General features: G+C 36.8%; 1 protein-coding gene across 1 annotated transcript in view; it reads right to left on the bottom strand.

Annotated features, from left to right (window-relative positions):
- The window catches only part of PXDNL (peroxidasin like), a 522,967-nt gene that overhangs the window by 256,267 nt on the left and 240,500 nt on the right, over positions 1-26,200 (bottom strand). The window contains exon 3 of the mRNA XM_045075802.1: positions 13,237-13,308. Coding sequence (XP_044931737.1) covers positions 13,237-13,308 — 72 coding nt within the window. The remainder of the gene's footprint in view (positions 1-13,236; positions 13,309-26,200) is intronic.

The following is a 26,200-nucleotide window of genomic DNA, read 5'->3' as shown; positions in this document are numbered from 1 at the left end:
AAATACAATCATCAGCTCAGAGACATCTTTACAGATTCCAAAAAACTATTTTTAGATAACAGATATATATGCAAAATTCATACATTGATAAAATTTATATTGATATGATTCATTGAATGTTTACACATCAAACAAAATACACTGCCAATAATGCCATTTCCAGAGATATTTCTTCCTGCTGTTAAAAAAAAGAAAGCAAGCAAGAAAGAAAGACTAAAGCAATGCTTAAAAATTCAGAAAGTTTTGGAAAGTCACCTACATATCATCTATAAGTTTCATTATATTGGAAAATTTTCTGGAGTTTGAGTTACAGAACATATTTTTAAAGCTTTGTCCTCAAAGGTCAATCTAATTTTGTTTAAATATCTACAGGTTGTCAACTGAAAGAGTATTGAGCTCAAAATTAGAAGGCAGAAATATGAGTCTGGACTCAGTGTGGAACTCTCAGATACATCTCCATATGTATGTAGTTAGGATATTAACATACCAAATCATAAGTCTATTGTGGAGTCAATAAAAGACTTACAAAAACTCTCTAAGACACTATGCAAATGTGTAATATTGAACATTAATATCAGTACAGAGTTTGACTACTGGGTGACAATTAAGAGATGTGTTGAATAAATGAATGAATATATAAACTCATGAAAGTATTCAATCAGTAAATAATTGCAAGAAATTTGCAAGTCGGCTTCTGTCATGTATCCAAAAGATTTGAAAGCAGGAACTCAGACAGATACATTTATAGCAATGCTCACAGCAGCATTATTCACAATAGCCAAAAGGGGGAAACAACCCAAATTCCCACCAACAGATGTTAGATAAATAAAATGTGGAATATCCATGCAATGGAATATTATTGAGCCTTTAAAAATGAATGGAATTTTGATACGTGCTACAACATGGATGAAACTTGAAAACATCATGCTAAGTGATATAAACTAGACAAAAAATCTAAATATTTAATTATTCAATTTATATGAGGTATCTAGAATAGGCCAATTTATAGAGACATAAAATAGAATAGAGATTACCAGAGGAGAGGGAAAAAGGGGAAGCTATTATTTAATGGGCACAGAGTTTCTATTTGGGATGATAAAAAAATTTCAGAAATAGAAAAATACTTATGCAAACATAACTAATGCCACTGAATCATACATTTAAAAATGATTAAAATGGTAAAATTTATATTTTACCACAATAAAAACAAAGAAACTTTATCATATATTGTAGAATTGTGATTATTAGCTATTTCTTGTCCAAAAAAGAAAAAAAAATGGGTGGCTCAGTCAGTTAAGCATCTGCCTCCAGCTCAGGTCATGACCTCACGGTCCTGGGATTGAGCCCCACATTGGGCTCCCTGCTCAGCAGAGTCTGCTTCTCCCTTACCCTCTCCCCTATGCTCGCTCTCTCTCTCTCAAATAAATAAATAAAATATTTTTAAAAAACATACTAGCCATTACTCCCATATATGAAGTCTAATGGTAACCAGCACTCAAACTTCCACATCAAGGGCACAGTGGGGAAAAAAACTGTCCTAACATTTCCTGGTGGGCAACAGCATGTCCTATCCAATATGCTCTGAAGTCTTGATGTCTGGGGGGAGATGGTGGAAGAAAAGTGCACTTGTGTAGGCCACTGGGACTCAGCATCCAGATACCTGGGATGGGTCCCTGAGTTTGGACTTGGGGGAGACTTCTGGTGGGACCCTGGTGGGGACTTCTGGGGGGACTCATAGTGATACCAAGGTCCACCCTAGTCCAAAACATATTCCCTATTCCAGGGAAACCAGATGTCATGGAACTCCTTATCCTTGATTCTGCACAGGGCCAGGAAGCCTGCTGATGAGGCCTGCCTGATGATTCCTGGGAGACCCTACTCCTGCAGGGGCCCTGAGCCTCTTCCCAGCAGAGATCCACAGGGGTCTGACTCAACCCCCAGCCCCAACCCAGGCACCTTGAGTACAGTATGAAGAACTCCCTGTAACAGGAAGATGGCCTGCTGGACTGGGGTTTCCCCTGAACACACAGACGTAGAAGTCAGGAAGGCTTTAGGGCAGAAGGTGCACAGGGAGGGAAGAGCAAATCGTTGGGTGATCTGATGTAGAAGCTCCCAATGACAGGGGCAAGATTACAGATAGTTTGAGCCAGAGAGGGGACTTGAAGTGACACATGGTTAAATTTAAAAAGCAAAAGAAAAAATACATATACTGAAGAAGACACTCAAAAGTGTTTATAAAGATTTCTGTCTCTGAGAAGGTGAAGTAGAAATCCTTTTTCATAGTTTTCTTGCTGAACACAATTTAAAAACTTAGATGTTGGGGCGCCTGGGTGGCTCAGTGGATTGGGCCGCTGCCTTCGGCTCAGGTCATGATCTCAGTGTCCTGGGATCGAGCCCCGCATCGGGCTCTTTGCTCAGCGGGAGCCTGCTTCTCTCTCTCTCTCTCTGCCTGACTCTCCGCCGACTTGTGATCTCTCTCTCTGTCAAATAAATAAATAAAATCTTTAAAAAAAAAAAACTTAGATGTTACAAATAAGACAAACATAAAAAAGAATGAAAAGTAGAGAGAAGGCAAATTTGTTAAGCATCTCAGGACTCAAGGAATAGCATAATAATCAGTCTCTGGGTTTTCTTCTTGCTCAGTCATTCAAGAGGTGAAGCTCTACAGCCAAAAACCAGGAAATGTCAATGAACACAGATAATAAAAACTCATAACAAATGAGGGAATGGGGAAGTCTAACAAGACAGAAAACTTTCGGGAAAGAACCACTCTGTTCCAGCCAAATACCACAGAAAATCTGTATCATCATCTGTACCCATGCCAGCAAAAGCCAAGTGAGGACCTAGAACTCCACACCCCTGAGGCTCTAATGAGGCACCCAACAGCCCCATAGCAGTATTGTTAGAGAAGCTAGGACATTTGTCTACAAACAGTGAAGATAAGGAAGACACACCAAGTTGACAGTATAGACTATCTAAGAATTCTGGACCTCTACCCAAAATGAGCAATAAAGAGCTTCTCCTTTTGCTCCCCATTGGGGTGGCATCAGGGGAGGCCTAGAGGACAGTCAGTAGTTTTACCACCATGAAGCAGTAAAGAAGCCACTCCCTCTACCTGGTGTCAGTGGTAGCTATGTGGGGAGCAGTAATGAAACATTTATACCCTGTCTAGCAAGGAACATACCAGTGGAGGACTAGCGGAAAACCAGAACTCCCAACTCTGACTAGAAGCAATAAGAAGTCCCACTACCACATGGATATCCATGGGGGACAACTGGGGCACCTGGGCTTCTACCTCCATCGGACAGTAAAAAGGTAGCCCCTTTCCTAACAAAGAAGAAGTCAGCTAAAGCAGATTTTTTTTTTTAAGATTTTATTTATTTAGTTGACACAGAGAGGGAGAGATCACGAGCAGGCAGAGAGGCAGACAGAGAGAAAGGAGGAAGCCGGCTCCCCGCCAAGCAGAAAGCCTGATGCGGGGCTCAATCCCAGGATGCTGAGACCATGACCCGAGCCGAAGGCAGAGGCCTACCCCACTGAGCCACCCAGGTGCCCCCAGCTAAAGCAGATTTAAATATGATTTAGAGTCTCATAATACTGAAAAAGTTCTAGGTTTTAACCAAAAGCAACTCACCATAATGAGAACCAGAGAGATCTCTAACGTAATGAAAAAAGATAATAAATAAATGCTGTTATGGCTGAAATTGTGCTCCACCCTCTCCCCTGATTCATAAGTTGAAATAAAGATAAGGTTTTATGAAGAGGTAGTTAAGGTAAAATGAGGTCATTAGGATGGGCCCTAATCCAACGCAACTGGCATCCTTAGAAGGAAAAGTTTAGGACACAGATAAATATATGCATGGAGGGAAGACCGCTGGAAGACAGGAATGGTGGCCATCTACATGTGAAGGAGAGGGAACCTTAAAAGAAAGCAACCCTGCCATCCCCTTGATCTTGGACTTCTGGCCTCCAGAACTCTGAGAAAATAAATTTCTACTGTTTTAGCCAGTGGAATTCTGACCAAGCCCTAAATTTGGACTTCATCCTCAAACAGTGGTTGTATATACATGATCAGGCTCAAGCGGGCCCTAAAGCCAAAAACAAATGACCTAAAGAAGAGGCCCTATTCCTGCTATACAGGAACCAACCTACAGCTATAACCTCATGGGAAGTTTAAGAGCAGTTGTCAGAGAAAGAGAAAACTCGGGCCTAGGTTATGCATGGTACTATACGATATGTAGACACCACCCAAAAAGGCAGAGCTGCCACAATCTCTATCCCGAGCACAAATTCCTTGTTCCCCTTCTCTTTCCCATTTAAGTCTTCATACAGCATAGTATTCCCACATTTGTGTCCCTGAAAAAATTTATTATTTTGTCCATTTTTCAAGTCATAAAACCATACAGCCTTGTTCCATAGACTAGTGATATTGTGTACTGCTCAAATACATAGTAGATGATAATAAATAATAGATCAGTGATGTGATCTGAGTATCAGAGACAGGGACCTGGAAGGAATCACAGGAAGACACAATACTGTATAATCCAGTTACTCAGAGATGACCTAAAGGCATCTAATCAGGAGACTATCAAATACCACATATCAGGAACTTCAGAGCACAAGGTTTGAGGAGGTGATCATCAAGAAAGCTGAAGATGTAAGTGAAGTCAAGTCTTGTATCTGGTGCTAACTCAATTTTACTTCATCCAAACAGCAATGGGGGGCCACTGAAGGACCTTAGAAGAATGGTGTGATTGATTTGTCCTTCAGAGAGAGAAGAGGAAAAGCTTGAACTATGAGGTTTTCTCATAGTTATGGTGATGAGTAACAAGAATTAAATATAAGTCATCACAGTGGGCATAGGAGGGAAGATACAAATAGCGCTAAAGCAGAATAGACAGAACTTGACAACTAACTAGATATAATGGGAGAGGAATTGGGATGAGGCCAGTATGATGCATGGATATTTAGTTCAGATGACTGTTTTAGTCTGTCATCATTTACCAAAATAAGAAGCATGTTTGAGGGGAAAATAAGTTGCAGGTTTGAAGGGAGAAAGATAAATTAATTAAGTTTAAATCATTTGTAGACTCAAAATGGATGAAGGACCTCAATGTGCAAAAGGAATCCATCAAAATCCTTGAGGAGAACACAGGCAGCAACCTCTTCGACCTCAGCCGCAGCAACATCTTCCTAGGAACATCGCCAAAGGCAAGGGAAGCAAGGGCAAAAATGAAATATTGGGATTTCATCAAGATCAAAAGCTTTTGCACAGCAAAGGAAACAGTTAATAAAATCAAAAGACAACTGACAGAATGGGAGAAGATATTTGCAAACGACATATCAGATAAAGGACTAGTGTCCAAAATCTATAAAGAACTTAGCAAACTCAACACCCAAAGAACAAATAATCCAATCAAGAAATGGGCAGAGGACATGAACAGACATTTCTGCAAAGAAGACATCCAGATGGCCAACAGACACATGAAAAAGTGCTCCATATCACTCGGCATCAGGGAAATACAAATCAAAACCACAATGCGATATCACCTCACACCAGTCAGAATGGCTAAAATCAACAAGTCAGGAAATGACAGATGCTGGCGAGGATGCAGAGAAAGGGGAACCCTCCTACACTGTTGGTGGGAATGCAAGCTGGTGCAGCCACTTTGGAAAACAGCATGGAGGTTCCTCAAAATGTTGAAAATAGAACTGCCCTATGACCCAGCAATAGCACTACTGGGTATTTACCCTAAAGATACAAACGTAGTGATCCAAAGGGGCACGTGCACCTGAATGTTTATAGCAGCAATGTCCACAATAGCCAAACTATGGAAAGAACCTATATGTCCATCAACAGATGAATGGATCAAGAAGATGTGGTATATATACACAATGGAATACTATGCAGCCATCAAAAGAAATGAAATCTTGCCATTTGCGACAACATGGATGGAACTAGAGCGTATCATGCTTAGCGAAATAAGTCAAGCGGAGAAAGACAACTATCATATGATCTCCCTGATATGAGGAAGTGGTGATGCAACATGGGGGCTTAAGTGGGTAGAAGAAGAATCAATGAAACAAGATGGAATTGGGAGGGAGACAAACCATAAGTGACTCTTAATCTCGCAAAACAAACTGAGGGTTGCTGGGGGGAGGGAGATTGGGAGAAGGTGGTGGGATTATGGACATTGGGGAGGGTATGTGCTTTGGTGAGTGCTGTGAAGTGTGTAAAGCTGGTGATTCACAGACCTGTACCCCTGGGGATAAAAATATAAGTTTATAAAAATTAAAAAAAAGTTTACATCATTTTGAGTCTGAAGCTCTTATGGGACATGTTGTGTGTGTTTGTGTGTGTGTGTGTGTGTGTGTGTATTTAGAAACAAGACAATTTAGGCTCAAAATAAAGATTTGTGAGGCAGTGGCATCCAGATAATAACTGATACATGGAAGCAGATATGTTCAACCATATGAAACCAGTATGAAAAAGACCAGAGCCTGGTACAGGACTCTAGGTGGAGTCTGAGACAGAGCAGGAAGAACAATGAAGGGAAGACCAGGAACATGAGAAGTGTCACTAACACCAAAGATATTTTCAGGTGTATGAATGGTCAACAAAAGGAAACCACTAGACATAATTAAACATAGTGTATAATGGAATATTTCTAATATGTTTAACAATATGAGTGGCCTTTGTCAGAGAAGTTCTAGTAGTGTGGTGGGAACAGAGGCTGGTTTGGAGTGAGTAGAAATAAAAGGTAAACAAGTAGAGACAGAGAGCTTGGCAGAAAAACCTCCTGTCTCCCATTATTTGGCTTTTGCCAAATTTATCTCTCATCATGTTCTATTTGGATCCTACAATCTAATCATTAAAAGATAGTTGCCATTTCCCAAAGAACCCCATACTAGACCATGTCTTGTCTTTTCTCACAAATCTTCCTTTCAAGATTAAGCTAAAGCACTGTTCCTTCCATCAAGTCTGCTTCCAGTCCCATGTCTCTCAATTAGATATGACCTCTTCTCCCTTTTGAATACAGTACCCATTGCATAAGTCTATCCTGGTGTCTAAACCAGGATATGCCTATTGTGATTGCAACTTGGGCCTCACTCTTGGAAGCTCATGTCAATGTGATGGGTTACAGAAATGGCCATAAGTTTCTCCCCATCCCTGGATTCATACCCTTTTGCCAGATGATTCTGCTGCTTTGCCCATCAAGGGGTGGAATCCATTTCTCTAGCGCTTGAATCAGATCTCGGCCATATGGTTTGATTTAGGAAATGAGACATTAGCAAATATGACACACCAAATGCATTAAAAGCTCATCTCTAATAGCACTAGGGAGAGAATCACTGTAAACAAGCACAGTCTCACTGGCTAGAGAAAAAGAGACCACATGGAGGAGAAAGCTATCCCAGCTGACACTGAGCAATTGCCAAATATGTAAGGAAAGCCATCCTACAGCTTCCAGCCTCAGCTGAGCCAGCCTAGACCAGATCTGCCCAATCAACCCATAAGTCAATCATAAGAAATAGTAATTATTATTTTAAGTCACTATGTTCTCAAATAATTTGGTACACAGGAAAAGCTAACTGATACAGTGAACAAGAAACCCCATGGAAATTTCATTTATTTTGTTAGCTTGTCATTAATGTTCAGGGAGTATTAACAGAGAGGCCAGAAATGGAGAGAGTTGTGTCCTTCAAGTTTACATATTAAAGGTGAGATTCTTCAGTACCACTCACTTGCCTAAGAACTTAACGTTTGTAAATCTCCCAAAACTTCCACGAGAATATCTTTCTAGCTGCAGGCTACAAAAGGAATGTGGTAGACTCCAAATAGATTCAGAGACTAGAGAGAGATGGAAAAGGCCATTGCTGAGTATACAATTGCAAATGACATATTCAAGCAAAGATCTAAGAAGTTCAGTCTGTGCAGAGAGAGTAGCATTCAGAAATAGGAGTTTGTGAGGACAGTGATGGCAAGAGATGGGTTAAGGGCAGAAAGAAGCTGTAATTCAGAGACCAAACTCTAGGAACCAAAGCCAGAAACAAAATTATGGATTTCAATGTGACATAAATTTCCTCTATAAATAGTCTATAAATAAATACTTCTATAAATAAATACCAAATAATACTCAGTGTATCTCAAACATTAGCAGATAGGCAACAGTTCTTACTGTATGGATGATTTTTGTTATTGTTAAACGCTCATTAGTAATGAGATCATTATCACTTTATAGATGCCAAAATGTTTTTGAATAAATAAAATTTTATTTCGGAGTTTAGCATTAGATTAATTCTAACTTGATTAAGAATAATGATAACATAACATAACAGTTGCTGGTCTGTTAACTCAAAGAAGAAGAAGGTTTTGCTCTCAGTTTTTCAATGCTTCTTAGGTCCAAAATTCAACCTTCTAACCTTAAATGAACTTAAAATTCTAACCTTAAATGAACTGGTTTCCAAAGATCTCCTCAAATGTTTTATTTTCCCTTGTGAATCTGAAAGCAAATTTGTCTTGCAATTTTCAATTTGTTTTTGCCCAAGGGAACCAATGATACATTTTAGACCAAAATACATTAGAATTTCAGAAGAGTTCAGAAATGCTTTTGTTTTAAGGAAAAATAATGTGTTCTCTTTTGTGTTTGGCAAGGCAAAACTACAATCCTGTGGTATATATGGTCTAATAAAATTAACCTCCTGAATATACATGCACTAAAAATACTTTATGTAATACAAACACCTGAAATCCTTGGGAAAAGGCACGACATAAATAACTGATTGATACACGTTGCTAAAAAAGCTAATGCTAAATGCGTTTAATGCGATGCGTTTAATGCGTTTAAATCTCGCTTTTCAAGAAATAATGAACTCAGCATAACTAAAAGCATTAATCAGTCAAATATCAAGCATTTATTGATTGCCTTATGTTCTCCTATTTAGTAAACAAATATTCAAAGAGCACTTACTTCCTATGTTCTAGATGATGGGATATGTGGTAAGTAAGAGGAGTATGGCCAATTGCTTTCAGAGAATCCAGTAAGAAGTCAGAAAACACATTTAAAAAAATAAGGGGAATAGCATTAACTATTATGATAGACATGATAAATGAAATAAACAGGGCACACTGATAAAGAAAAAAGGAGGCAAGCGTTATTTGGCCTAGAGGGAGTCCTAGGGAGATGACATTAAAGCTGAAACAAGACAGAAGAAGATCACCAAGGAAAATCCAGAAAGCAGCATGTGACAGCCCATGGAGGTTAGGGGCTGAGCACTTACTGTGTTTGGAGAAATTAAAGAACAATAGATCAAATATAAAAATCAAAGGGAAGAAAGACATGAAATGGATTTACATGCATGGATGGATCAAAAACCGTGCTAGGACTTACAGGCCAAATAGGGAGTGGCCCTTTTATTAAAATGAAATGTGAAGCAGGGAAAAAATGACTGCTCACACCAGGGTAGATGCAGGAAAGATGGAGAAAGTGACCAAATTAGAAATATTTTAGGATTGGAATGGACAGAGAATGCCGAAGTAGCATATGAGAAAGGAAGAACCTAAGCATGATGCCAAGCAGCTCAAGAATAAAGGTGCCACTTACTGAAAAGGAAACAGATGTGTGCTGGAGGAGCACGCGAGTTTGGGAAAACAGAGAATCGTGTCTGAAACTTTGTATGAACTGGACAGAAATACAAGCAAGACCCTGATCCTCAAGTATGTGACCATGGAGACCTCAACATACATACATGTAGGGCGAGAAGTGGAAATAATGCTAAATATAATCAAATAATTAAATGTCAAATTACAGAGTAAATCCTATGAGTGATCCATCCAAAGATTCAGAAAATCCGGTAGAAAATAAAAACTAGATTTGTGGAGGAGTGGGAAGGTTTTAGGAAAGTATGAGTATGCAGGTGGCCAGGGAAGTGTCCCAGGACAGTGGAAGGAGGCTGGAGTGTTAACGGCACAGACGGAGACAGAAATGGGGATTTTCTATGAGAAGAGCAGACATTCCCTCCCTTTTGCCATAAAGTCATTAACAAATCTACATTAAAAAAATTTCTCTTCAGAAACACCTGGGTGGCTGAGATGATTAAGTGTCTGCATTCATCTTTAGCTCATGATCCCAGGATCCTGGGATTGAGCCCTGTGTCAGGCTCCCCATTCAGCAGATAGCCTGCTTCTCCCTATTCCTATGCCCCTTCCTCTGTTTGTGTGTGCTTTCTCTCCCTTTATCAAATAAATTTAAAAAACAAAACAAAACAAAAACTTCAGAAAAAAAAAAAAGAAGAAGAAAAAGAAGAAGAAATCCTTCTCCAGTTCTGCCGTCCTACTGCAGAGTCCTGTCCAGGCTGTCATCATGCATGGCCATTCAGGGGACGTTGGCATAGCCTCCTACCATTGAGTCTCTGCCTCAAGCAAACCTGTCCCTTCTCCCAGACTGGCCTTTCCCAAACCACAGAGGTAATAATACCCTTCCCCTATAAATTCTCCCTGACACAACACCATCTAGCTTCCTGTGGAAAGGCCTTTCTGGTATGACCCCTTATCTCCCAGTCACAGCTCACTCCATCCTTCCTACTGCACTCACTGCTCAAACCAACACATGCAATTTCAGACTCAGAATTGTCTCTGTGAATGCTTTTCATATATTATTTTCCTCAACGTCATGTTTAATTTTTCTGGCCAAAGTAGGGCAAGACAACAAAACTTAGTACACTTTGCAACTGATATCATAACAAAGATGTCTACATTGACAGTTCTTAGTTTTGTCGATGATCCAATAATTCCTAAACACTCCCCTTATTTGAAGTCTAACTTGCCCACCACACTAGGAGGCAGAATTGGTCTCCCTTCTGCTCTGACACCACCACAACTCATATGTGCCCATATAATAAAACCTATTGTCCTATAAGCATGTGTATCTTTGTCCTTCAAACACATATATGGGCATTACTCATGCCTTTTCATCTTCATACACTACCACACTCCCCATCCCCACTGCCTATCCCAACATCACCACAGACCACCAAAATAATGAATACAACCATATTTCAGAGTATTTGTGAACCCTATCCCCAAAAAGTTCATGTCTGCTCCAAGCATTTTCACTAGATCAGCTCACAGAATGATAGCGGATGGTCAGCTTAATCTTAAAACATTATTGAATTGACACAAGTGACAGAGTTAGGCCATCTTTAATTGCCTCAGACCTGGGCATTTTCTTTTTAAACCCTATAATTCTCTTCTCATCCAGACGGTGCTGTCTGCATTGAATAGGTCTTTTGGCTACAACCTTCTTTTTTCTATGAACTTCTCTGATTTGGGATGTAATCCTTACTTGCCAATGTTATTGAAAATATGGAAAGATTTACTTCAGTCGCCACATGAACGTGTTCACAACATATCGTGTAATGAAACATTTATAAATTATCCTTCCCCTTTCCTAAATGTACATCTTACGGGAGAGTTGTATCTTTCACTTAATGAATAGTGTGTGAACTGGCTAGAGAATTACTGGAAGTTTTGTTAAATGCTACTTACACAGAGCTGATAGTGCACTTGGCCATGTAATTGATCCAAGCCATAGCAATGTTAAATGATCATTTTATCCAAAATAATTTCTTGCTAATAACTGTCATTTTACTAGATTCTTTGAATATTGCTGTAGTAATGAGGTTTCTTCTAAGCCACCATTTACAAAGTTATAAAGTTTTTGTTTTATGGGTTTTTTTTTTATTAATTTGCTTGTTTTACTGTAAAAGTGATACTCTTTACATGCCAATGAGTAAAGAACCACAGAACCACAGGCCTGTGGTGAAATGCAGGGGGGTAGAGCTCCTTCATTTACAAGGAGCAGATTTCTCACACCACCAATCAAGAAAGCTTGAAACGTTCTTAGCAATGCTTCTCAGTGGAAATCAAAACTGACATGCACCTGCTAGGCATGTTAGGTTGGTAATGAACAATTAGGACAGCAAATAGAATGGACCAATTCCAAAAAGGAACCAGTCCTATCACTTTAGGACTGAGTGATAAAAATAATAATAATACAATTTAAATTTAAAAAAAAAAAAGTTGTAGAAGGTCCTGCCTAGTAGGCTGGGGTATCTCATTTGAATACAAAATGCTGTAAGGCTCCAGAGCTGAGTTGTATTATGAATTCCAGTGTTTCAGAAAGATGATGTGACCATTGTAGAAATGAAATGGGAACCAAAGGTTTAGGGTAGCATCTTTTCTTTAAAAGAGTAACCAATTTTTGACACAATGTACTTAATGAAGTACAAATGGGCATATTTGTGTAAAAATGTTAGTTACCTCTTGAAGTTTCTTCAAAAGGAAACTCACAGCACCGACTCTGTGCTTAGACAAATGTCCTAGTTTCTTCCTTCAGCCTCCACATAAGTGTCAGCCCTGACCTCCCAAGTTTCAACCTACCAGCATGGACTGGTTTCTGAGTCAAAACAAGGACTCATTTAAAATACCTTTATTCTCAGGGACGTGTAGGTGTTTCAGTCAGTTGAGCATCTGCTTCCAGCTCAGGTCATGGTCCCAGGGTTCAGGGATCAAGCTTGTGTCTGGCTCCCTGCTCAGTGAGGAGCCTGATACTCAACTACTCCTCTATCCCCAACTTTGCTTGCTTGTTCCCTCTCTCTTTCTCTCGAGTGCGCTCTCTCTTCTCATGCTCTCCCTCTCTCTCTAAAATAAACAAAATATTTAAAGTACCTTTATTCTCATTTACTTGTTTTAAACAAAAGAGTACAATAATTGTCATTGGTCATATCAGTGAACAAATTTTTCCAAAATTTGGTTCTTATTCATGTTCATTAAAGTTCCTAGTTGTAATGTGTTCACTGGCCTCAGAAGTTCTTGGATGGCTGAGTTGTTGATATAAAAATCTTCTCTTTCACCTATACAATTTTTATAATTATCAATTAATTAGATTTGAATGTGAATGTTGGGCAAATGGTTTTTGTTTTTATTTTTCTCCAATTTAGAATTTTTGTGGCAGAGATGGGGGATAAAAATGTGCATAAATATTCTAATGTGCTCAGATAAATAATCTGTTGAAAGCAACAATTGACTTCACTTAGAAATCTTCAAATGTGTTTTGTGTAAATGTTGACAGTAGTTTTCGAGAAGATGAAGAATTACTTTGGTTAAAACAAACAAAAAGGCAAAAAACAATCTATCAACACTGTAAGTTATTTTTGTCCTTTCTTGCAACTTACAGATAAAGCAAATTTTCAAGTCCTTCAAAAGCATTTCTGGAAATCTGTCTGATTTGGTTGTTGTTCAGGAGACTGAAAAAACAAAAGTAAACACAAATTTCAGAATAAGAAACAGATTCTGCAAATATTACAATAGTTCCACTAGAAATAGTCCTTACAGAGTAGAAAAACATTTACAGATACATTCACTAAATTTACAAATTTAAAACTTTCTCTTCAAAAAGGCTATATTAAAATGCTAGTTTGGCACAAAAGACTTCAAAAATTACGTATATTTATCAAATTACCCTAAAATACCCCTAAAAGAGGACTATAAGCTATAGGATAAAATTCCCGTTTTCCTGAAGCTTACCATGTAAAAGGAAAATTATCAATATAGTCACCGTGACAAAGGAATATATTTCTAAATAAACAGATGGAGAGTTATATACACTCAGGCTTAAGCATTTTCCTTAGAAAAATAAATATCACTGCTCTTGCCACGCAGTGGACTCTCATTATGTATTTGTTGAACTGTCAAACTGAGAGTCAATTACACCATAGGAAGTGAGGTTCTTATTATAGTACTATCAAATGGTCCAAAACTGACTTCTAAAAAATCCGGGGAGAAAAATAACAGGTGGCAAAAATAAATTGGATTTGAACAGTAAAACAAGTTACAGAAAAATCACCTCTCAACAACTTCAAACATTTTAGAAAAAGCACTCTGGCAAATAAAAATTATAGATTTTTTTCCCTCGGAAATGCACATTAAATTTCTTTCAGATTTAAATTATTATGACATGTCTAAATGTCCAGGGAATGTCTATAATTGAATTGGCACACATTTTTCTAAATATCCTATACCATTTAAAAACTCCAAAGCTTCTAAATCCATTATCAGAGTAAAATGTTAGAGGATTCACTTTTAGTGTATTATAAAATAGTTGTTTTATGCCTTTTTTTAAAAAGACTTATTAGGAAAACAGAAGTGTTTTGACCAATGGAGCAGGTGATTATTTTATTCATACAGATGGAAGCAGCCCAGAGACCCCAAATTCGACTGTCTCTAACCTACCCAGACTTGCCTCACCTCTAGAAAGTTTCAGCCACACAATTAATTCTCCAAGTAGCATTTGAGGTCACTATCCAACACCCCACCTATGGTACCAAAACCAGTCCTTGCCATTCATGCCCAGCATTCTGGCCATCAGGGAGGCAGAACAATCAATCTATAGTATGCATTGGAGCTGATGCAATACAGAGGTAATGTCCACTTTTATGGATAACTCTCAGCTTCAGTCAATGATCCCATCAATTTTATAGTCTACCATGTGTTCAAGAAATTTTTTAAGCTAACTAAAGGCAACACAGTTAGTTAATATCTAGTTAATACCAGTCACAAATATAGTCCTGAAAAAAATTGTTAGTTACTCTCTCTGTACATTCTTAATCTAATACTCAAAATCTAATATTACACTTGCTTTAGATCCCCAAACTACCACTATACATCTACTATTATTTGAATAATGACTATTCTACCCCACATTTTGTTAAATACATGCACCAATGTATATAGAAAAAAGTATATGTATGCACACATACATATATACATATCTTATATACATATGTGTGTACATAGATATAATGCATATGTTTACAGAGAGATGCATATTTGAATGTATATACATGTACATGTGTGTACACATACATGTATGTATATATATACATATATACACATATATGTATATATGTATATATACATATATACACATGTATATGTATATATACATATATATACATATATGTATATATACATATATGTGTATATATATGTATACACGTATATGTATATATGTATATATACATATATGTATATATACATATATATACACATATATGTATATACATATATGTGTATATATATACATACATGTATATATATACATATATGTGTATATATACATATATGTGTATATGTCTATATTAAATATTTATGTATATATATACATATATGTGTATATATATACTACATAGGTGTGTGATTTGTTCATCTTCTAAGTGAGATGTTTGTATGTGTGGCATATGACATGTGTATACAGTCTCAATCTCATCTGAACCACAGAATATAGGAAACTGTTTGACTATTTTTATTATTGTCACAAGGATGGTGCCTAGGAAAGAAGTTGATCCATGTAACATAGAGGATACCTTTGGTCATTAGTGCTTCGTTCTCTTTCAATATTAGAACTGAAAAAGGAAAAGATACTAGTTATAATTCATCTTTCTTCAGTATATAAAATGTGCTCAGAGCCTATGTTTCTGCACTTTCTTATGTAGTTATCTAAATTTTGGAGAAAATAAAAAACATTAAATTTCTAAAATTGCACTGAGATTGCTTTTGTTTCTTGAGCATTGTAATTCAATATGAATGTTAATAATCTAATGTATGAGATCAAGCAATTTTGCTCATAGGTTTTCTTGAAAATGTTTTTATTGTTGTCAAGAAACAAATTCATTACAGTGGTTCACAGCTCAATGTGTTTTCCAATCACAAATACATAGATGTTGTTAAGGTTTATTCAAAACATTATTATTTCCATCAAAGTATCTTTGTTACAATTTTAATAGATGGAATATTTTCCTAACAATGTTTTGGCTAAGTGATTATAAAGACTGTCATACATATTATTTTTTGTCTTATTTTTCATAAAGGAGATGTGTTCAAAATCTATAAGCAATTCTACCAAGATTCAGGGCATAAAACAATATCTAACATTTTTTCACAAAAAAATCAATGCAAGTTTGAGGAAATGCGTGGTTATATTCTATATCCTAATATTGTCTATGATGCCAAAGAAAAGGAAAAAAGAAGCAAAAAAAGTTCCCAAGAAAAATGTTATACTTTTATTGTGGAAATAAAATAACTCCTGAAAACAGGAGATCTGTGATCCTGATGATCAAAACTATGGGGAAGAAAAAACAGCTACAGACCAATAGGCCTATTTTAATAATTGTATCTTTCACACACATACTTGTACATTTGATATACACACAAATGTTTACTCAAATAAGTACTATGTGGGTGAAAATATTTTGCTAAAAAGCAATTAGTAGCTATTAGGAAAGATAAAAGCTTTTTGCATGGTTATATGTTCATCAAAGTGGGAAGAAGCAAAATAGAGCTTTCTCCTGTGTCAAATAAAATTTCCATTCAACGTAATGCCAAGAGTTACTCCGAAAGTGAATCATTATACCTATATTTCAGTACAAACAAGATAGTTTGGGGTTTTTCATAAGTGGAAATAATGCTAATTTGCTTCTGCTTTATAATTATGTTTACTTTTCATTTGGACACTCTCCAGAATTATGGTTCTGCTACCCTTAAAATGGTAGGATTGTGAACTTCATTTCCATGCTTACTAAAGTAAATAGTCTAAAACTTCCACAACCATAAACCATGATTCCTGAGTTATCTGCATAGTTATCAAGTAAGATATTCTTGGCCAAAGTCAATAATGACTATTTTTTTAAAAAATTTGCCACCACTAATACCACTAAAAATATTTATATTATGACAAGCACCACATACATCATTTGCAGTTCAAAACAGTGGAAAACAAACAAAAAAACCAAAAAAGTCAGGGAGTGGGAGAGAAAGGGAAGAAAAAAAATCGGGCAGATATTAAAAACTCACTTCTTCAGTTGAATTTATCAAGTCTTCTTCACACATATTTCTCAAAGGAAAAGACAGATTTACATGTGAAATTTCTCTGTGAAATTCTTTCACAGATCTAATAGATAAACTGCCCTATCTTTTGAAATTTTAAAACTCCAAAATTTAAATGTTCTGAAGTAAATGAAAGATACAGATATTTGAAAATTTACTCTGATGGTCATTTGTTTCTTTTTCTGTAAATTAACTAAATAGATCCTTTCTCTATTTCCACCTGGTTCTTTGTCTTTATTAATTTGTTAACTCTTTGCATGTAAAAAAAATTAAATTTTTTCTTATAATGTGTTATAAATAGTATTTCAAAGTATTGTTTGTACTTTCAGCTCTTTTTATTATTTGTATCATACAGATGTTTTAAATCTTTATGTAATAAAATTTGTTAGTCACTTCTTTCATAGTTTCAGGATTTTGTATCCTGCTTAGGCTTGCCTGAATCTAAAATTACATTAAAAGCTTATTTTTCCTAAGCTATTATGGTTTTATTTTGATGTTTAAATATTTGATGTATTATCATTATTGCAATGTTAATATAATCAAATACATATTTCTAACATACACTGGGTCTATTTTTAGACAAATTACAATGGAAATATTTCAAATATTGTTGTTTTCTATGTCATTTTCTATATAGGGTTGTTTTATCCCTCTTCTTTTTTTGCTATTTTAATGGTTATTTTCACAGCCACAACCCTACCCCTCCATCCCACCCATCACCCCCAGGTACTTTAGGAACATTCTTCAAATTCGGTGTCCTTTCCTCAGCAGCATATATACAAATTTTTTTTTTTTAAATCCTCTGGATACTTTAATTAACATTTAAATTTTACCACTGTGACTTTAACTACCTAAGAATGTGATTTGTCTTTTCACGTATCTAAGCTATCTAAAAAAAGTATTCTCCTTTCAGTTGAATATGGGTGTTTCCATTATACAATCATATCTTATGTTGACTATGATACTTTCATTTTCTTTCCATAATGATCACTCATGATTCTCTCTGACCTAATGTCATGGGATAACACCTCTTTAAGATGTGCTTTTAAATGATAGTGACAATGGAAATTACTTTTGTCTTTCACCTGAAAAAATTATGGTACTTAAATTTTATTTTTTTATTTAAGATTATTTATTTATTTCACAGAGACAGACACAGTGAGAGGGGGAACACAAGCAAGGGCAGGGGAGAGGGAGAAGCAGGCTTCCCATCCAGCAGGGAGCCCAATGCGGGGCTCTATCCCAGGACCCTAAGATCATGACCTCAGCCAAAGGCAAGTGCTTAAAGACTGAGCCACCCAGGCTCCCCTATGATAGTTTTAGAAGGGACGGGGGGGGGGGGAATAGAATGTACCAGTCAAGTGTAAACAAAGAAACAGAGAAACAGGACACTCTCAAAATGCTGCCATTAAGCTCATACTTTGTATTACCATAAATAATTATTATTACAAGCAGTAACTGAAAATATGACATTTTTTAGATCTATACCAAAACCAATGAAGGAGTGGATTTTTAGTAATATAGCAGGCATATTAGAACTGCTTCAAAAAGCCTCACACTAAAAAAAAAAAAAAAAGAAAACCCTCACACAAAATTATAGTAAAATGAGTATATTATCTAATCTGTAAAATCTATTATTAAAATTAAAAAATATGCCTATGCATTAGATTTCTAAAAAGTTTTAGGTCTTAATGTTATCTTAAGACACATTAACTACAAGCTTTTTTACCATTCTAAATCTAAATGCACTATACATACATACATACAAGAGCTATTAGGTAATCTTCCAACACACAGAGCCAATGTCTAGTCCTCTGAGCTCAGAAAGTACAAGAACATATTATCTTCATATGTCTTCCATTTTAGTAGAACCATAATGCTACATAAATAATATGTTAATTATAGAAAATATAGAAATGCACACACACAAAAAAAAAAAACCTTAAAGAATAAAACCAAAAAGACACTATTCAGAAAAAACTACTTTGGTAAATATCTCCCAAATTTAGATAGAAGGATTCAAAGTTTGTAAATTTCTCACAGTCAGATTGTTAGTATTTTTGTATTCTCTTGTATTCTTGTATTATACCATATTAAATACAAGTATTCTTTTCTAGGATATGATTATGAAAGATATGATGACATACACTAAGTCAAAGACATTTCTCTCACCATTTATGCACATATTGTTAGCAAAATTAAATCTGTTTTGGAGGAGTCAGGCTATAAAATTTGAAATTATCAAACTGATAGGATAATTTTATAGATTTGCTGAAATGTAAAATAAGTCAGATTAAATACTATTTTCCAACTTTCCTGACCTTTCATCCAGGTTGACTATTTCTTGCCAATTGGTTATGATCATGCTTTAGGTAATAAAATTTTTTTAAAAAAAGATAAAGGATCTAAGTTCAATAATTTGGAATTCATACATATAGTCATTATTAAAACTTACATATATATATATAAAGAGAGAGAGATATGTATGTGTATATATATATATATATATATATATATATATATATTTCCACATTAAAAAGAAAATTCCAAGGCCTTGTATACAGGATAATATCAATTTGCTAAGTATATTTTAAAAATATGAAATCAGAGATAACTTTCTTAAATTGTCATTTTAATAATAGATAATATTAATTTTTAATGTTGATTAAAAGAAAAATTAAGGTTAGATGCTCTTCCAAAAAAAAAAAAAAAAAGTTCCAGATGCTATCTTATTGTGAATTTGTAGCATGATTGACTTCAGGAAATAAAGAAAATCACCTCTTATTAAATTACTCACACCTGTGAGGAAGAGCTGATGTCATCGTGCAGTATAGAACATCATAGAATGTTAGACCTAAAGAGACTTTAAAAGTTATTTCACTTTGAATGTCTTTATTTGTTTTGACTCTGACTCAATAGTGAAACTGATAAAATGTTAGTTTGTTTCTTTTTAAGAATTTATTTATTTATTTGACAGAGAGAGATCACAAGTAGGCAGAGAGGCAGGCAGAGAGAGAGAGAGAGAAGGAAGCAGGCTTCCCACCCAGCAGAGATCCCGATGCGGGACTCAATCCCAGGACCGTGAGATCATGATCTGAGCCGAAGGAAGAGGCTTAACCCACTGAGCCACCTGGGAGCCCCTAGTTCATTTCTTATCATAGTATATTTTCAATGAAGTGAACATGTGCTTTCAGAGATTGACAGTTAGCAAGGTGATCACTCATATTCTATTGGGGATGCTAAATAGATGAAGCTTCCTTCTCATGGTTCTTGCATAGGTCAATGACGAAACAAAACACAATAAACCTTCAGGTTTATGCACTTACCACAATTAAAAATAATACCCTAAGGTATTTAAAGTTGCCCACAATTTCACAAAAACCTTTCTTAAGGTGGCTTATACAACAGAAAGAACTTGCCTTCCCTCCTCATAAAATTTACAAAAATTTATGTATTGGGGATTTTTTTTGAAGAATTAACATGCTTAGATAAATTGTGGAATACAACCTGATTGACTCATGTTCTTAACTAGGCACTCTAGAGAGAAATATTTTATTGAATGTTAAGCTCCAGCATTCTGCCACCTGTCTGTGTAGTGGTAGACCTGGAAAGTCAAAGGGACACAGCTAGAAATTTCCTACACCCTCAGATTACTATTCCTGTACAGTCCAAGGCATCCCACCTGCCAAACACAGGGTCATCTTTGAGCATTAATTTTCTCTAATAGCAGTAATCAATATGATCTCATTTTTTCTTTTCTTTTCTTTTTTTTTTTTTTTTTAGATTTTATTTATTTATTTGATAGAGAGAGAGCATAAGCTGGGGAAGCAGCAGACAGAGTAAGAGGGAGAAGCAGACTCCCCACTGAGCAGGGAGTCTGATGTGGTGCTCCATCCCAAGACCCTGAGATAATGACCTGAGCCAAAGCCAGATACTTAACCAACTGAACTACCCAGGTGCCCCATTATGATCTCATTTTCTTTGTCAGCCTCAGGAGGCTACAATACCTAATGATCATAATAAAGGTAACATGTAGCCCACTTCTTTTAGGCCCCTGGGCTCCTCATTATCACCATGACTCTCAACCAGTTTTCTATACCTACTGCCAATAATCAATGGCAGATTATTAGAATTATTGGGAGACCTCTATACTATTAAGAATGCCTCCTCTACACACCAACACTGCTCAGCACAATAAAAAAGGCAGATGGATGCTTTGTTGGTCAAAGGTGGTATGTCATCTGGCTCATCTTCTCGGGACACCACTTTCATTGACCTCTTGGTTTCCTTTTAAATCATAATGCCTTGAAGAATTAATAAGGCAAAGAAAAAGAGAAAATAAATCTAATTTAGTGAGGCAAAAGGAAAGGCTCCTTTCATTTCCTGCTTTGAACCTTATTTTCAGTAACCCCTGAATGTGGAAATACTCAGATTGATGAGATGCTCTCTCAAGTCACTTAACCCAGACCCCAACCCTCTCCCAATTCTACTAAGATTAACCTGAAAACTCTCAAGATTCTATTCTGTTAGCTATGCCATCTTATAAAGCTATTTCTAAGGCTTTTATGGCTCTCTAAGGATGAATGACAGCCTTGAAAGAGAGACTCTAGGACACTACAAGACACTATTTAATAAAAAGATAGTGTGTTCTAATCCTCAAAAAACCTTATTTTTTGATTACTTAATATTTTGGATTTTGAGTTTGTCCATCTGTAAATTTATTTTATTTTTATTTAGATTTTATTTATTTATTTGGGATTGACAATGAGAGAGAGTGAAAGCATGAGCGGGGGAGAGTTAGAGGGAGAAGCAGACTCCCTGATGAGTGGGGACACTGATGCTAGACTCAGTCCTGGGATTCCAGATCACGACCTGAGCTGAAGGCAGTTGCTTAACCAACTGAGACACCCAGGAACCCTGTAAAATTTTTTTTAAATTAAGTCATAATAATACATTGTCCTGGCATCCCCAGAGTTAACTTAAGATTAAAATAAGGTAATCAGAAAGGACTAGTGTCCAGAATCTATAAAGAACTTAACAAACTCAACACCCAAAGAACAAATAATCCAATCAAGAAATGGGCAGAGGACATGAACAGACATTTCTGCAAAGAAGACATCCAGATGGCCAACAGACACATGAAAAAGTGCTCCATATCACTCGGCATCAGGGAAATACAAATCAAAACCACAATGCGATATCACCTCACACCAGTCAGAATGGCTAAAATCAACAAGTCAGGAAATGACAGATGCTGGCGAGGATGCGGAGAAAGGGGAACCCTCCTACACTGTTGGTGGGAATGCAAGCTGGTGCAGCCACTCTGGAAAACAGCATGGAGGTTCCTCAAAATGTTGAAAATAGAACTGCCCTATGACCCAGCAGTTGCACTATTGGGTATTTACCCTAAAGATACAAATGTAGTGATCCAAAGGGACACATGCACCCGAATGTTTATAGCAGCAATGTCCACAATAGCCAAACTATGGAAAGAACCTAGATGTCCATCAACAGATGAATGGATCAAGAAGATGTGGTATATATACACAATGGAATACTATGCAGCCATCAAAAGAAATGAAATCTTGCCATTTGTGACAACATGGATGGAACTAGAGTGTATCATGCTTAGCGAAATAAGTCAGGCGGAGAAAGACAACTATCATATGATCTCCCTGATATGAGGAAGTGGTGATGCAACATGGGGGCTTAAGTGGGTACGAGAAGAATAAATGAAAGAAGATGGGATTGGGAGGGAGACAAACCATAAGTGACTCTTAATCTCACAAAACAAACTGAGGGTTGCCGGGGGGAGGGGGTTTGGGAGAAGGGGGTGGTATTATGGACATTGGGGAGGGTATGTGCTTTGGTGAGTGCTGTGAAGTGTGTAAAGCTGGTGATTCACAGACCTGTACCCCTGGGGATAAAAATATATGTTTATAAAAAATAAAAAATTATATTAAAAAAAAAAGAAAAAAAATAAGGTAATCAGGTAACATATATGAAAATAGAAACCAGAGGGAAGTAGGGTTGGTTATTTATAAAGTATGAGGATTATGATAGAGACAGGTTCATAAAGGATTACCTGGAAATAAAGGTTTCTCTTTGGGAAGATATCTCAGGAAGTCCAATGGAATATAGTATTCCCTAGACCAAAGTCCTCAACCTTAGCAGTCTTGATATATGAAGCCAGATAATTCAGTATTGGGAGGTGTGCTGTCCACTGAATTGCAAGATTGTTAGTAACACCCCTGGGCTCTATCCTTTAGATGTTGGAGCATTTCCTCTTCCAGTTATGTCAAATATCTCTTGTGGAGAGAAACCATGCCAGATGGGAACCACTGTCCTAGATCCTAAGGCCTCAAGAAGGAGCCCAACCATAGTCTCCAATTTCCAGCCTCAATTTTCAAGAGACTTTCCTTTTGCCTCACTTCTTTTGCCTCCTTAGTAAGGGAGTAATAACTAATGCAAATGATACACAATAATCACAAAATTTATTTTTGATGTTGTGGCAGCCTACTGTCTCACTTTCTACAGGTTAATGTCAAGGCTGATCAAAGTATGAGAAAGGAGGAAACACCAGGCAGAATCCACAGGTGGGAAGTAGGTAGCTACAGTGAATCAAGGGAATAAATCAAAATGGTGATAGAGGTGAAGAGAATTGGCAAGGAACAGAAAACAAAAGTAAGACAAAACACAAACAGACCAACTGAAGTATAAGAATGAATCAATCTAAGAACAAGAATAGGCAAAAATGAGAAAAAAATAAAAGAAAAGAAAAACAGAAATCATTAAAGGGAAATGAAGAGCAAGAGTGTTTGTGTGTTTTCAGAAAAGTTTCCAAATGGCTGCTTACTGCTTTAAACATCCTATATTTCAACTTGTTCCCATCAGGTTGAGGGAAGCTCCCAACATTTCAAATGTATAGAGAGACGTGTCTGATATTACCAGGTAACAACCATCATACCTGGAGAATTGCCTGGTGGTTGCCCCTCCAAAAACCATGGTAATTCTCTTACTGTTCTCAAAGCCCCATTGTTTGTACATTTGTTACTATTTACCTGATGAAACTAAATAACAAGACCACAAGTTGCTGATTTTTTCAATAACCTCTCACTTTTTTCGATAGTCAGTTCTAGCCTCCAGGAATGGATCTAATACATTAAAGTAAATCAAAGAAAAAAAAAAAAAGGAGAGCACAAGTATTTTTCCAAAGTTTTATCTCCTTGAGGTAACTTCCCTGAACAAAAATTACATCTTTTGGTAAAAAGAGATGTTCCACTTAACCACATTGCTCTCCCTCAATCATTGGTCAACATTTTAAAGCTTGACACTTGACCAGTTTGGGACTAATAGGACTTGGTTTCCACCTGGATTCAACTTTTTTAAGTTTCTAATTCATTATTGGCATGACACAAAGCCCTGGACCTACATGGGATACATTTTCAATAAATTAGTGTAAAATTATTATTTATAATAGTATTAAAAATTGAAAGATGACAGCAGAATAGGATGGCCCTATGTTTATCTTGTCCCATGAACACAACTAGATAACTATTAAATCATCCCAAATATGCCAGAAACAAAAGGGAGAGAAGAAGCCACATCAGTGAGAGTAGGAGGAGGTTTAGGGGAGAAAAGAATCTTGGGTGCTACAGAGGGGAGGAAGCCATAGTCACAGAAAAGGGCAAGAGAGAGAGAAGCACACAGGGAAATATATAAGGAGACATTTTCCCCAAAGCTTGGAAAATGAAAGGGGCTGAATTTTATGAGTTCTTGCAACCAGTGGGGTTTAAAGCCTGAAGTTTTAAAGGTCAGCAGGCTTGACTCAAATAGAGCCTGGAAAGAACTGCACTGTTCCTGGAGAGAATGCAGGCAAACAATCCAGGGGCAGACAGCATGAAAACAGTGAGCTGTGGAATGCCTGGGGCACGTAGAGGGGAGATTATTCTCTTTTCTTGAAGTACATCCCTGAGAGGCAGCATTCATGAAGGCACCTCTCCCAGAACAAAGGAGCTGACTAGTGCCATTTTCTTCCCACACTCTTCAGCATAAACACAGAATCACACAGAAGCAGCACAACTTCACACTGGCTTGCCTAAGTTGCTTATATCAAGCTGACCCCCTGTACTCTGGTGGGACTTTGTTTTGCAGGCAAGCTTCCCTCAGTCCCTGAGCAGTGGGTCCCTCCCAAAGAAGACCAGTACAAGCCTCAGCCCATACCACATCTCCTGACCAGAAAGTTCTACAAGGCTTCTGGAGGAGTTGGTGTCGGGTTTCATTCCACAAACTTGACCCATTCAGACCAGGAACCAAACACTACCCAGAGCAGCAACCTCTGTAGGATAGAACAGCCACAGCAAAACAGCAGAGTACATGACACCCCAAGCCATGGATACTACAAGACCTCTTCTTCATAAGGCCATTACTTTTAAAAGGAGGAGACATAACTGGTTTTTCTAGCACAGAAGAAGAAGGCAGAGACTTAGACAAAATGCCAAGATGGACAAATATATCCTAAATGAAAGAATAAGATAAAGCCAAGACCAGAGATTTAAGTGAAACATATATAAGTAACATGCCTGATGGAGAATTGAAAGCAACAACCATAAGGATACTCACTGGACTTGAGAAAAGCATGGAAGACATCAATGAGACCCTTACCACAGAGATAAATGAGTCAAAAAAGAATCAGTCAGAGATGAAGAAGACAATAAATGAGATTGGAAACAGGTTTGATGCAATGAACAGCAGGCTGGAAGAAGCAGAGGAATAAGTTAGTGACCTAGAAGACAAAGTCAGGGAAAATAATGAAGGTGAACAAAAGACAGGAAGAAGATTTATGCAACACGGGAATAGACTTAAGGAACTCAGTGACTCCATCAAATGTAATAACATTCGTATCATAGGAGTCCCTAGAATAATAAGAGAGAGAAAAGGGGAGGGGGCAGAAAAGTTATTTCAAGAAATAGTAGCAGAAAACTTTCCTAATCTGGGGAAGAAAACAGACATTCAGATCCAGGAGGCAGAGAGAACTCCCATTGAAATAAAAAAAAAAAAAAAAAAAAAAAAAAAAGCAGACCAACACTAAGACATATTATTATTAAATTGGCAAAATATGGTGATGAAGGAAAAATCTTAAAAACAGAAAGGCAAAAGAAAGTCCTTAACTTACAAGAGAAAACCCATAGGCTAGCTGGAGATTTCTCAACAGAAACTTGGCAAGCCAGAAGGAGTGGTATGCTATATTCAAAG

The sequence above is a fragment of the Mustela putorius genome, unplaced genomic scaffold (assembly GCF_011764305.1).
Source record: "Mustela putorius furo isolate JIRA1106 unplaced genomic scaffold, ASM1176430v1.1 tig00000151_pilon_pilon_pilon, whole genome shotgun sequence".
NCBI lineage: Eukaryota > Metazoa > Chordata > Mammalia > Carnivora > Mustelidae > Mustela > Mustela putorius.
The sequence above is the reverse complement of the archived record's forward strand: the minus strand, read 5'-3'. Positions and strand labels throughout refer to the sequence as shown.